This window comes from Nematolebias whitei, chromosome 13 (genome assembly GCF_014905685.2).
Source record: "Nematolebias whitei isolate Nwh7 chromosome 13, NemWhi1, whole genome shotgun sequence".
NCBI lineage: Eukaryota > Metazoa > Chordata > Actinopteri > Cyprinodontiformes > Rivulidae > Nematolebias > Nematolebias whitei.
This window is the reverse complement of record NC_056510.1, coordinates 18,043,678-18,057,987: the sequence shown is the minus strand read 5'-3', so window position 1 is coordinate 18,057,987 and position 14,310 is coordinate 18,043,678. Positions and strand designations below refer to the sequence as shown.

Genomic DNA, 14,310 nt, shown 5'->3' with positions numbered 1-14,310 from the left:
CAGCAGATTTGGCTTATTAGATGGACTGGGCCAGGTTTTCTACACAAAAATGGGGTTAAAATGGCTGATTTGTGAAAGTAGTGCAACCAGTTACACTACTAGCATAAACTAACTAGCACCAACTAATGTTATTTTGATGAAGCAAACTCAATGTCTAGTTCAAGCCAACCAGGTAAATGTCTTCTTATTTTACACTTTTACCTTTATTACATTCTAAAGCAGAGGTCCATTCTGGTCTGATTTGGTCAACTTTTGGCTTAAAATGATGGACTGTGACAAATGACTCCAACCGGACCAATTTTTGATCCATTTGATCCAACCAACCCAACCTGTGACCCAACAGCTTCAACCCAGTAACCGAGTTATTAAAATAACCCAACATTTTTTAGTGTGTGTGTTAAACCTGTATGATTTATTTCAGCTTTGATGACAAAGCTTCCACTCCAAAATCATAACAGGCCAAAACACAGGTTTATTGGTTTATTTTTTATTTGTTTTCTGAGCACAAAGAGAAGACTTTAGAGGTCAAATCAGCATTTAAAGCAGTTGTTTCAAACTCAGTCTAAACAGAGACAAAAAAAAAAAAAAACATGGTCCTAATCCAATGGCACCTCAGTCAATGTTTATTGAGTAAAAATATAACTTGGCCTCATTTTTACAATTATTTATGTAGAAATATGAGTTATGTTTTTCAGAAGGCATGTAATTTAAATTAAACAGGAACCCAAAAACGTCAAATTCAAAAGGACACGTCAATATCACTTGCTCTTGATCAGATGTTTTCTTTTATTCCATGGTAAAACATTCTAATCGAATCCATCAAATCAGCAAAAAATTCTTATTGAAAATCTGAAAATGCCTTTATTAATATTCTTTAGAAATACAAATGAACACAGTGAAAAATAAATGAAATAAAATTAGGCAGACTGGTCTGATGCACATTAACACAAGCCAAATATGTTACATATTTTCTTGGCTTCAGTGGTTTGACTGGTCCTGTTTAGTTACTCCAAATTACAGATAAATTTAAACTTAATTTATTTGACCTAAAAATTGGCTGTTGCGATGTGAAGTTTCCACTAACTTTCCTTAGTTTTGAAGCAAAATCATAGGCCATCTCTCAAGCGTTTAAAACAAGTGCTAAAACACTGTAAATAGGGCCGAGTCTGGCCTGTGGGCCTTAATTTGACACAACTGGTCTAGCAGTTTTCTGTATTTGATATCATTCAGGATGGCTGCTCTGCCGTTTGTTGGTCTTGAAAGATAAACAAGTTACATTTTTGCGCTTTGTGACGAGATAGAAGCTGTGAATTCATAAAATTATAGGAGGAACTCATTTCCATTAATGCACTGCTGGCCTAATGGTCCTTATAAAAGCCTCATTATGGGTCATTATGGGTAAAATATTAGAAATTATATGATCCTCTATTAGGAACTTTCTCTTCTGGACACCGTTTCTTCCTCACTTCTTGAAGACTGTGAAAACCCACAAACAAAACTGTTCTCATGGAAGAAATGTTTATTATCAGAGAGTGGTCACTTAAAAAAACACTTCGTTTCTGTGTTGGACAGTTTGCATCACTAAAATTTCCCTCAGTTAGAGTTAATAGAGTTCACTGGCATTGATTCCAGGCTCTTATGTGCAGAGGCAATCCTAATTTATTTTCATGTCATTATATATACATTGGTAAGGATCCAATTTTATAAGGAGCAAATTAGATGCACTGAGTTGTTTTGGGATAATGCAGCCAAAGCAATTCCCCTTGTCTCAATGCATTGCATTGTTTTTCTCTGAGTGGACAATTTGATCAGCAAAAAGACATTTAGCCACCACGTTTTTTTTTAAATGCGTGGGCCGGGGTGCCACGTTTGTTATCGGCCTCCCTTGCTTCCTTCAGCCTCAGTTGTACTGGAGTGGTCCAAGTCTCAGCTCTTGGCTGCGATCAGGCCAGTCGCTGTGAGCGTCCTGAGTCCCACTGGACATGACAGAAGTGTTCTGGTCCTGCTGCCAATACACTCCCACCCCGGCCATCTGTAGACGAGCCTCTTCTCCTGCAACTCCCCGAATTTTCCCTCTCTTCTCCTCAAACAGGGCGCTGCTCCATCTGTCAGAGGTGTCAGCACAATGACGGAGGAATATTTTCTAAACTTGCTGCTTTTTTTTTCCTCTCTCCTTCTCACGTTTCTATTTCAATCGCCATGCTTACTAAGGAAAGGGTGAGAGAACTGACCTTCACATTTAAAGCCTCGGCTTGCAGGAGAGAGAAGAGATTTCTTACACCTAGACAGGGTTGGCTAATTTATATTTACCTTTTTTTCCTCAGTCACATTAAGATTAAAACACCCACACGAGAAGGTCCTGCTATGATTTTATTGAGCCAAGTTTTTTAAGCGCAGGTCAGGAGTAAAACAGGTGGTAGACGTACATCATCTATATCAAGATTAGTGATATATTTAAAAGAGCTCGGAGTGCAGGGTGAAAAATTACAAAATTCTCTTCTGTTCAGACAAATTAGGGCGTAATATGAATGCTTAAAGGGGAATGCTTAAAGCTGATCATCCAAAGTGTTTCTGTGAAAAATGTGGGATGGAAAATTAAATTAACTCCACTGTTGCACTTCATTTGAAATGATTTGAGTGTTTCATATGATGAATAAATGAATCAAAACCTTTAATTAATGTCTTTGCACTCTCATCATTATAACAAAAACCTTAAAGAGCACAAAAAATCATTTTAATGAGCTAAAATGAACAATTACTTCATCTGCATTCAGGGAGTGAACTGAAGTTATTTTAGCCACTGTGCTAAAGGAATAGTTCAGATCTTCTGAAGTGGGGTTTTCTAAGGTTATGAAGAAATTACATCTCACCTGTCGTATAGCTCTTTGAATGACCTCCGTTTGGGGAAGTAATGTTTAATTTTGACAGGACTCCAGTACCACCATCCTTCCCACTCACTATCTTTTGTGGATGCAATGTAATGTAATCTTTATATTATTTCACACATTCCTTTTTGTTTGAATTTTTATCATGTCTTTGTATAATAAATGGTAAATTATGATGAAAAACTCAAACTTCCTGTCATCAATTACACATTAAACAGTTATTTACACTGAATTCTCGTCAGTTTATCCACTATTAAACTCTCTATCTCCTAATTGAGGCCATTTAAAGAGTTATCTACAACAGGTAAGGTATTTATTTCACAACCTTTTCACAAAACCTCATTTCAAATATTCCCAGTTTATGATACTATATTTAAACAGAAAGCACATGCATTGCTCTGCTGTTTGGTGAGCTCAGTCAACCAGGATGTGATTGTCAGTAGGTAGTGTTACAAATAAAACATCATGACAGTGAGTTCAAAAATGTCTCCATAAGATTAAAACCCCAATTTTTTATTCAAAACTTATTAAAATGTGTCATTTTTTAAACTGCCTATTAAAAATTATAGATGCAGGACGGTTGAGCACAAAGTAAACAACGTCTCAAAGAAAAAATCTGTGTTTAGCAAATACAAACTGAAGAAAAGGGGGTGATTTGTTTTATGTGTATATTTGGTCAAAAGTTGCACAAATTAGTCACAACATTAAAGTGTCTGTGACATTAAAATTTCATGATAAATGTAGATACATTATTGAAAAGCTAGCGTTAAGAGACATATTGCAAAGAAAAGATTTCATGCCACTGAGATGAACAGTTGTTGAGATATTTGCATTTGAAGTAACAGGAAGTGATGTCAAAGGGGGACACCTGCATGTAAACAATGGTATAATGGCTAACAACGCAGACTGTAGAGAAGAACTGGATGTTTCTTTAGATTACTTTGAGTCACAAAGACCAGGGAGTTGCCCTATGGTGTCACTTCCTTTTTCACTTTGGCTAATCTAAGATCAAAAGAAAACACATCAGTTATTAAAGAAATTGTGTAAAATCCTGTGGATTATGCCAATTTTCCCAAATATTAGGATGTTTTCTTCCACTCTTTGTATTTGCACTACTATTTTAAATCTAGCTGTCTTGTGCTTTCCAAAATCCCTCTGACCCATCAAGGTTTTGTCTCTGAGGGTTCAGTGGTGTCGAGTTTTGGAACTTTTGTCTTTTAGGTCCATATTTTGAGCTTGATCTGGTACATCCCATGGATGATTTAATCTGATAAAGATCTATGAAATTTAGTGAAATTTAATGAATTTCATAATTCACGGCTTAAGCGATCCATGGCAGAGGGGTACTATCTACGTTCATGACAGGGACTGTGGGTTTATCAGATTTGATGTGACATTCTCCTCATCTTTTAGATGTTTTAAGTTCCTTTATCGAGCTGCCGTTTAGAAGTTCAGCGCAGTATTTTGCAGCTTAGTTACAGTTTGTTCTTTCACTGAAGCTTCAGAGTCTAATCCTGCGCATTCAATGGTGCTGGTAATCAAGTACTTTGCCTGTCAACTAGGTGTAAGGAAAAGCTTTCATTTCACACCTGACTGAATGGTGTGCTGGAAGGCTGCTGCGCGGTGCGGCGCGCTCCATGTTTGTGTGTGTGTTTGTTCATATGATGCCCTTTAAAAAACAATTTCAATGCAAGAAGGATGTATAGTGTATTTTGCATCCATGTGGGAACTATAGGAGGGTACATTATATATACTACCAAATCAAATTTTAGTTCAACATTTATAAAATTGACTGATTATAACCATTTGACTGTCCCTTTTAGCAGCAGGCGGTAAATATAACACAGTGTTCACGAGCTGAATACAAACATCAGGTTCTGATTGAATCTGTGTTTCTTCTTCAGGGGGAGCTGCTGAGCCCGTGTCGCTGCAGCGGGTCGGTTCGCTGCACCCACCAGCCATGCCTCATCAAGTGGATCAGCGAGAGAGGTTCCTGGGCCTGCGAGCTCTGCTACTACAAATATCAGGTCATTGCCATCAGCACCAAGAACCCGTTACAGGTGAGTTTCAGGAGCAAAGAGCACCGCTGCAGAAACGTTTTCAGATCAAATCTTTCTTTGTGAGAATTCAAGTCTAGAATTGATGGAAGAGAAAAGCAAAGCCCTAACAAGTAAATACTGTATGTTTACGTGTATATTTCATTTAGTTTATTTTATTTTTGATCTTTATATCAACATTTATGTGCAACATGCAGAAATACCAAAAACACATTTTTCAGGAGTCACACAGATGCAGCTCTAGTTTTGCTTTGATCACAAACCGAGTAAAAAAAATTGAGCTTTTTGATTAAACAAGATGTTTCTCTTTGATCCTTTAAAGAGAAAGATTGCAGTTTTCTCTCAGTTTTTGCCTTGGGTGGTATGACAGAAGGATTTGTGAGGGGAATCTTTCAGGACCTTTGAAATTCTGCTTTTCAGTTCTGTTATTTTTTTTAAATCTGATTATGAAATAAATCTGACAATCAGCCTAATTAACTTAGCACACTAATACTCCCATTCATTCCTTCAAACTAATGGTTTTATTCAGAGATATTGTCTTTGCCATTTTGAGTTTTGTTTTAGTTGGGGGGGGGGGGGGGGGGGTCAGCAAAGTTACAACATAAGCTAACAATTTTATATTTTCTGTGAAAATGCAGTGTGAATGCTGAGTGCTGAATTACTTTGCTGACATTTGTTGAAGAAGCTGAAATTGATAAAGCAGAAAGAAACGGGTAACAGCTAAAAATGCTAAGTGCTAACTAAATGCTAAAAGAAGCAAAATGTTACTTAAAAGCCAAAAGTAGCAGAATGCTAACTAAGAGCTACAAATAGTAAAATGCTAGCAAAAAGCAGTACAAGGCTAGCTAAAAGCAAAAAGTAGCAAGAGGCTATCTAAAAGTAGCAAAAGGCTTGCTAAAAGATAAAGTAGCAGAAGGATAGCTAAAAGTGGCAAAAGGCTTGCAAGAAGTTAAAAGTAACAAAAGGCTAGCTAAAAAAAAGACGATAAAAGTAACAAAAGACTAAAAGTTAAAAATACCAAAGGCTAGCTAAAAGCTAAAAATAGAAAAAGGCAAGCTAAAGGTGACCAAGAGCTTAACTAATAGCTAAAAGTCTTTTTTAAAAAACTGGCTAAAGGAGAAAGTATCAAAAGGCTAGTTAGAAACTGTAAGTCACAAAAAGCTAACTAAATGCAAAAAGTAAAAATATGCCAGCTAAAAGTATCAAAAAGGAAACTACTGGTAGCTAATAGTCTTGAATAAAAATATCCTCCATTCATCTTACTTATTCAAAGAAGCCACACTCGATGACAGAAGAAGATTTTTAACCGGTTTTACTTGCAAGGACAGATTTTCACAACAGATATAAAAAAGTTTACACGCATGGATCCCAGTCACGAGAATCTGCCACGGGCAGTGTGCGAGGCTTGTTTTTATATGCTTATCAGCTCCTCCAAGCTCACAGACAGACTCAGAGGTGACCTCGGACTGCCAGCTGGATCTGCAGTATCAAATCAGCTCCTCATCCAGCTCTCTGCTAACTCAAACACATGGTTCATGGGCAGTTAACATCTCAGCCATAGTAGTTAAAAACATCCATAAACCTTGACCAAAATTCCCTAACAAAAAGTATCAACAGGCTAGTTAGAAGCTAAAAATAACATAAAGCTCACAAACACCTAAAAGTAGCTAAATGCTAGCTTAAATAAATGTGCAGAAATACTAGTTAAAGCCTGCAAAAAACTAGCTAAATGCTAAAACTATCAATATTTAAAAAATCAAAACAGAGCAAGTTTTCTGGAGCATATTTTTATAAGACTTATAAGAAGGTTAACATTCTCTCTCTTGATTAGAGATTAGAGCGTAAACGTGTTCACCACGATAAACATTCATCAGAACAGAATGACTTTTCGAGACAACGGTTACATGGCACATGACTTTAGGTCAGAGGTAATAAAAGCGACCACGGTTAGACCTAAAAGCTGTGACATGTCTTCTTGCAGTGGCAGGCCATCTCCCTGACTGTGATAGAGAAAGTGCAGATTGCAGCAGCCATCCTGGGCTCCCTGTTCCTCATGGCCAGCATCTCTTGGCTGGTCTGGTCGTCTTTTAGCCCGTCGGCTCGCTGGCAACGCCAAGACCTGCTTTTCCAGATATGCTACGGCATGTACGGCTTCATGGACGTCGTGTGCATCGGTGAGAGCCGAACGCTAATGTGCTACTTCTTTCAATTTGACTTGATGTTTATGCTTCTTCCTCTGCAGCTAATGAGTGAGAAATATTGAGCGGTTCTCACCCGCTCACACTAATCCAGGTGCTTCAGCGGGCAAAAGTAAATGTCATAAGTATTCAGCAGAGTCTGTCATTTTACCTGACGGCTGTAGAGAAATATTTGTGAATGCATTGAACCAATAACTTTATTGAGAATCAATATTGTTAATCTGTTCAGCACAGTCAGCTGCTTCAGATCAGTACGGACACTTTGGAAGCTACTGTGGTTAGTAATTGATTTTTTTATCTAACTTATCCTCCTCCATATCCCCGTGACTGCATTAAAGATGATAAATCGCAAATGTTATAAATTAAACATGAATAATTGATACGGGAAACTCCCGCTTTGCACCAAATGAAGTTAAAAGCTTCAACCTGAAATTCTGGTAAAACTTCAAAGCTCATAACGTCTGAGGGAGTTAAAGGCCTCATGTTTCTTGAAGGAATGCGATTCGCTGGATGGTCCTCCTCCTGTGCCTGGAGCTCTTCAGGTTTTGTTTTCTCACGTCAGATTAAGAAAACTGTAAATTCCTGTGCAGCAGACATCATGGTGAGAGGAGGAGGAGATTGATTGTTTCCGGTTTGGTGCCGAGGACTGACTGCGCAGTCATTAACTTGGCACTTTACAGAGATTAACTTGTCACATTGTAGATGCTGCGGAGCAAAGACCTGATTATCCCACAAAGTTAGAGGGAGAAAGGAGCAGAGCTGAGGAGCAGAGACAAGGATTTAAAAGCAACAACTCATATCTAAGGACAGTGTTCCCCTGTAGCTGTAAGGAAATATGCTACTTTATGATTTATATTAAACCCTATAGCTTTTATCCCCTGTAGTAACACTTTATTACTTCCCATTAGATGTAATATATATGCCTTTAAAATATTTTTAAACACATTCATATTTAGTTTGTCTGAAGTATTAACAAAATATCTCATAAACCATTGAATCGATTTTAAGGAAACTCTCAGAAAGTAATCAGTAGTTACATCAATCCAAATCAAGATTGTTGTCATAGCCAAGCCGTAGCTCCGTGAAATTTAAAGATATTGAGCTCATTTTTGGTGTGGTAGTAGCTGAGAGTCATCCCCAACTTATACTTTAAAAGCTAATTGATCACATGAGATCTGTTCTTAAGACTTTGCCATTTACCACTAAAGTCAGCTTAGTCTGTCTGTTAGCACAATAGCTCATGAACCAGAGAAGGGATTTTAATGAAACTCAGATCCTAACCATTGGATGTATGTCTGCAGCTGATTCACTCTGAGTTAACCCCATTCAAGATGGCCGCTACAGCCAACTAACTTTAAGAAACGCACAAATGGCTGTACTTCGGTTAAATTTACAAATATAAAGCTAAAGTTTGGTGTGGTAGCAACTGAGAGTCACCCTCAATACATTCACCAGTGCTAACATATGCATTCCTTCAAACATGGGCCATTTATTTATAATATCTATGAAGATACTTTTAAATAATGTGTTCTATTATTATTTATAACCGGTTGTAAGTATCTTGTTGTAGGGCAAATTAAAGTGTTTCCAATTACTGGAATCAAATTATGCATGCTCTATTTTTGCACAACTCCACTATGAAAAACATGCTGTAAACCCCCTTGGTCCATGCAGACAACTGCTGGTGCAGATTAACTTCAATTTTCCAGATACTGAGTTCAGTAAACATGAATCAATAAGCAATTTTAGACCGAGATAAGATGTTATCGAGCAGCTGCAAAGAACAGATGCATCGTTTCTGCCGACCGAAATCCAGAAATGGTGTTTGTCCCATAGGTTGTTCCACAACTTCACTTTATCTCAGAAATAAAGATTTTATCTCTGTGCTGCGGAGAAGTACGTGAAAAATGAGTTGCTTTGTTCTGTTCTGTGCCAGTTAATGCTTTGTGCAGGCTTTACTGCTGCGAGCTGCAGAGATATCACTCTGTGGTGTCATTAAGCTCGCAGCCAGACAGTGACTTTTGTCTTTGTGACACTCTGATCTCCACAGCATTAATTGTCCACGAGGGACCGTCGGTGTTTCGCATCTTCCACCGCTGGCAGGCCGTGAACCAGCAATGGAAGGTTCTGAACTACGATAAATCTATGGACAGTGACGACCTGAAGGAGGCCACTGTGGACAGGACTCTGTCTCAGCCCAGTCAGAGCTACCACACGGGGATCGGAGTGTCCACCTCCACCTCCTCGCTTATGGTCGTGGCCTCCACAGCCGCCGGCTCCACGTCTACGACTGTGGTGACGGCCGCAGGGGGATTCGGACCGCACCTGGACCCCGAGAGCGGCACCGCGGTGCCAGACCAACACTGTCCCTACAACATCCTCCACCTGCTCAGCCACCTGAGGCAGCCGGAGACCCGCAGCCAACCCAGCAATAGCACAAGAGAGCTGGTGATGAGAGTCACAACAGTCTGAGGAGTCCGTTGAGGCCTTATCTCACAAAGATTTCTGAACCAGCTGACAGTTAAAAAACAAGAACTATATTAACTGCACTGGACTGATACCAAGTTCTTATTTATTTTTAAAAGCATCTTTAATGTCCTTACATTGGTTGAATAAACGTTAAAGTGGTTTGATTTCCAGAAACTGTCAGGAAATTGTTATTTTGAGCACTGATTTGCATTGTCAATCTTTGAGGATTGTCAAACCTACTTTATTTTTCTATAATTCTTCTAAATTTCATCGAGCAAAACTTTACAAAAAAGCAGCTGCCACGGTTTGTATTAATTGAATTCAACAATCAGGTTTAAGTCATAAAAACAAGCAAATCAAATGAATAAAATGAACTTTTTATTTGTGGTTTAAATGTATTAAATTATCTAAAAGCAATAGAGAATAATGAGACAGAGGTGGATTCATTTAAAAAAAAAATTCCTAAATTCAAACATTTTTACTTTGACGTGTGTCTGTCAAGAAAAAACAAAACCTCAGGTGGTAGGTGAAGTCACAAATGCAGTGTTCATGTCACACTTTTGTCCAAATATCTTACCAACATCAGAAAACATCCTTTTTTTAATCAAAATTAATGAAAAGGTGCAATTCTGTTTAAAGTCACAGGTGAGAAGACCAAAAATGCCAAAAAAAAAACAACGTAGATTATAAAAAGAATCTAGAATTCAAGATGTTCATAAAAGCATGTTGCTAAGGTTGAACGTTCATGAAGGGAATAATTCACATTTTCTGTTCCTGTCCTGCTCAAAGGTTTATTTTTATTCTGTAAAACCAACAACATTCAAAGGTCTTTTCTGCAAATGTGTCCGATTAGAGGTGAAATTAAAGCAGGTTAGATGTGTATACATGCTTTAAATCATAATTTTAGAAAGTTCAAAATCAACACTTTCTTTGTTCTGTTTTTCACAGGATTTTATTTTGTTATTGTGTCGATAGTTAAATAAACCGAGCTCTTTTTAACACCTTGACTCAAAAAGCACAAAATGAGGCCTTTTTATAATCCTCCCAACAATGCACCTGATCGAGTGCAGAACATCGTCAGCTGGTTTATTTTATCGCTTCATTTATTTAAAAAACACAATTGCTGCTCCAAATCACTGGTGTTACTTATGGACCATTAGACTAAAAGAGATTCATGCTCATATTTCAGAATCCGAATTTATTGTCTTTGCACAGAAGCGCAACAAAATTACATTTCAGTAGAGCCCGTCCAAAGAAACAAAAAGACACATGGGTAGATGGGTGCCTGAGGCTGCAGCCTCATGGGAGGTGCTGCCCTTTTTCGTTAGATAAGGTTACTGTACCGTGGGGGCAAAAGGAGGGAGTCCAGCGAAGGCAGTGAGTTTGAGGGGAGTAAGTCTGTGAACACTGTCTCAGATAGCCCCCTCAGTCATAGTCCTGATAAGTGATGGTGCAATGTTTATCAGGCGGCTCGGTAGAGCTCTGACACAGGTCCACAGATGTCCTCGGGGAAGGGAATGGGTAGGGGGGAACAGAGCATCTTATTCACATAACAACCAGGAGAATTTGAGATAGTCAGCCTTCCGAGGCCGACACGGGGGAGCCAGATTCAGATAACAACAGTTGTTTTGGGTCAGGCTGACTCCGTTAATGTCCGTCTGCCTTACAGTCTCACTGGTACGTCTCAATGGTGACTCCAAACAGCCACATTTGTGGTCAACCCCGCTGAGCCGAGCTTGCAAACTTCTCTAAGGTCAATTCCTTCCTGCCATGAAGATCCAGGAGCCGCAAGTAGCCTGCGATTCTCAAAAATCGTGTCCAGCTTACAGCTCAGCTCACACAGCATTTGAGGCATTCGGCTCATAAAGCTCACATTTTTACTTTTTTCCCATTTTCATAAAGAAACAAGCTTTTCTCCGTTTGTTTCTTCATGTCAAAAATCACTTTTATCCCCAATGCATTCTCTGTTTGTTGGAGAGAACTGAGTGATACGGACATTTTTTTTTTGTTCCACAACTAACAGATTGGACCATTTCTCATTTTTGTGCAGCCTCCTAAAAAGAAACATTATGAAGCTAATAAAAAAAAAAACTCAAAAGCTGATCGTGTTGTCAAACATTTTTTAGGAGCTCTGCCTCAGATGCGTCTGAGCTCTTTCCAACACGCATTACATTAAAACATATTCATGAAAAAATGAAGCAGATATTAATTATAAGGATTTATTTAAACAGCTGGTGCTTCATTCCATGCTGTTTTCCATTTCCACAGAGCCATAACTTTTTCTTATTAATGCATCAATTCTGAAACTTTTTAACAACTTCAAAATGTTATTCAAAGGTAACCAAAAAAAGATCATCTCATTTTCTGTAAATCCAGCTCATTATGAGCTTTACTTTAGCCTGTGCTGTTGCTTTAACCATTCTCCAAATAATGCATGCCCCTTTTATCCCCCTGCTGTTCCTCATCATGATCAAACGCCAGGAGTAAAATATCTGCACCGAATCAGACAGGTAGCACCTTTATTTCCTGCTGAATTATTTAAGCCCCGAAGTGCTGATATCAATGGGTGGGAGCTGCCGTACAGAACAAACTGAGCTGGCAGGTGGCAGAGAGTTCACCGTGGATCTGCATGCCTCGCTTTTCTTTGCACCTTGTCTCTTTGAATTCGCAGATGCACGAAACGTCGAGCTCGATGAGACACGGTTACAGAAGCACAACAGCAAAATGCACAAGGTTTTATCATCTTATTATCCCTAGCATTGGGTGCAGTGCGGCTGTTTAACTGTCTCCATGTGTTGAAACATGAGAAGGCCATAAAAAACATTTTCATTTTCAAACTGTGGCTCTTGCAATTTGTGTTTACCACCTAAAAATGTGTTTAAAGTTAAATATTGACCAAATGACAGAGGGATGTTTGTATTTTGCAAGAATCTGAGTTTTCAAAAAGCCGTTTCACTCTCTCAGAATCCCTTTAATCATTGGTATAAAATTGAGTGAAAAGGATTTTTTTGCAGACTACCGAGCCTTTGAGAGTTGAATAAATTGCATATGGCTAATGTGCTATTCATGCAGGTCGACTGAAGTCTGAAGCAAAAAGCTTTATTCACCTCCCTGCAACTCTTGAAACTGAAGATGAAAAGGAGCATGTTGAGGAGTTTTTATTATTACTGAAGTGAGATGAATTGATGAGCAACAGAAGCTGAAAGCAGAGATGGTCCGTGGATCTATCATTCTCCCGTAATCACTTATTCCTTTCAGGGTCACAGGCTGTTGAAGATTGATGAGGCATTCACTGCTTGTTCAGAAAAAATAAAAACATATTCGAGTTTACTGATTGTGAGAATAAATCCAAGATCCACGAGGAAACAAACATTAGTTGCTGTTTTTCCTCCATTTAGAGTTTTTTTTTTTTTTTACTTTATCAAGAAAAGACAAAGTCGCACTTGATCCATCCTTCTTTGTGGCTTTTGGTACAAACTGAGTGAAACTAGTGGAAAAGATGAAATGCTCCCCTGTCAGAAGTGATCATCAGTGGAGGAAAGTGTTGTCTGTGGCAGGTTTTTGCAGCATTTGTTCTCCCCCTGGTGGTTAATTCATAAACTGCTCGTGACAACATGGAAAACATATAATTACTCCGAATAATAAAATATGATGCGTGGGCATTCTGTAACACAGTTATCTCATGATGGCACACAGTTTATAAAATTACTAGTAATTATGTCTCATTGTATTTATCTTTTATACTTTAGCACAATAATAATGTTTTTATGTGTTCAGTTAACATTCATCTTGGCCTGTTGCAGCACTTCAGTCACAGCTTCTCCCATCATGCATCTCACCACCATCAGGGGATGGTAAGCTAGACATTAATATAACCCTCCTGCTGCCATTGGGTCAAAATGACCCACAAGGCTTAGTTTTAAAGAGAACTGTTGTGGTTTTCTGATGAACAGTTAGTATCTTACCTGTTGCAGATAGCTCTTTGAATGACCTCGATTTGGAAAAACTTTAGTTTGAACCAGATTGACGAGCTAACGACTGGTCCGGAACAAAAGTGAATTGTTGCCATAGTCTGGTCATTTTGAAGTACTGCTCTGTTAAGGTGAATAGTTAGCGCCTTTTCAGTCTTGACTTCAGTCCTAGAGCACGGTATAAGGAGAAAGGGCCAAAGTCTTCCAGGCTAAGCTAACGGCTAGCCCCTTTTTATTGTTTTTAAGTTTTATGGTTGTTATTGAGATGAGATAATAGCGACAAACTAAATAAACAGTGTCAAGACTAGAGGGAAAATGTTAGCTAATATAGTATTATCATACCAGCATGTCATTTCTTAGAAATAGCTGTTTTATTAGCCTGAATTGATTTTTTTTTTTAAACCAGCTATTGTTTGATTAGCCATTAGCCTATTGGATAGATTCAAAGAGCTATCTATTAAAACTATTTGTTCATAACATGTCCACAGAGCCCCACTTTAAAAATGGGAACTATTGCTTTATTAATCAGCCTAAAAGGATGTCACCCCTCGCCTGAAGCAAGCCTGAGGCTTTTTGGTAAAAAGTGAGCTCTACCTTCTCACTTTTTGTTTTCTACTTTATAGTCATAATGGCAAACACAATAACTAAAGGCTCCTGATTAGTTTATTGTCATTTTAAATAACATGAGCAGCCCATGAATAATAAATGTGTTTCCTAAAATCTGATAAAA

General features: G+C 38.3%; 1 protein-coding gene across 1 annotated transcript in view; it reads left to right on the top strand.

The window, feature by feature from the left end:
• The window catches only part of marchf4 (membrane associated ring-CH-type finger 4), a 15,522-nt gene extending 5,765 nt beyond the window's left edge, over window positions 1-9,757 (top strand). Inside the window, exons 2-4 of the mRNA XM_037686393.1 lie at window positions 4,790-4,945; window positions 6,924-7,116; window positions 9,191-9,757. Of these exons, the coding sequence (XP_037542321.1) occupies window positions 4,790-4,945; window positions 6,924-7,116; window positions 9,191-9,612 (771 nt within the window). The 3' untranslated portion in view covers window positions 9,613-9,757. The remainder of the gene's footprint in view (window positions 1-4,789; window positions 4,946-6,923; window positions 7,117-9,190) is intronic.
• Window positions 9,758-14,310: the final 4,553 nt, after the last annotated feature.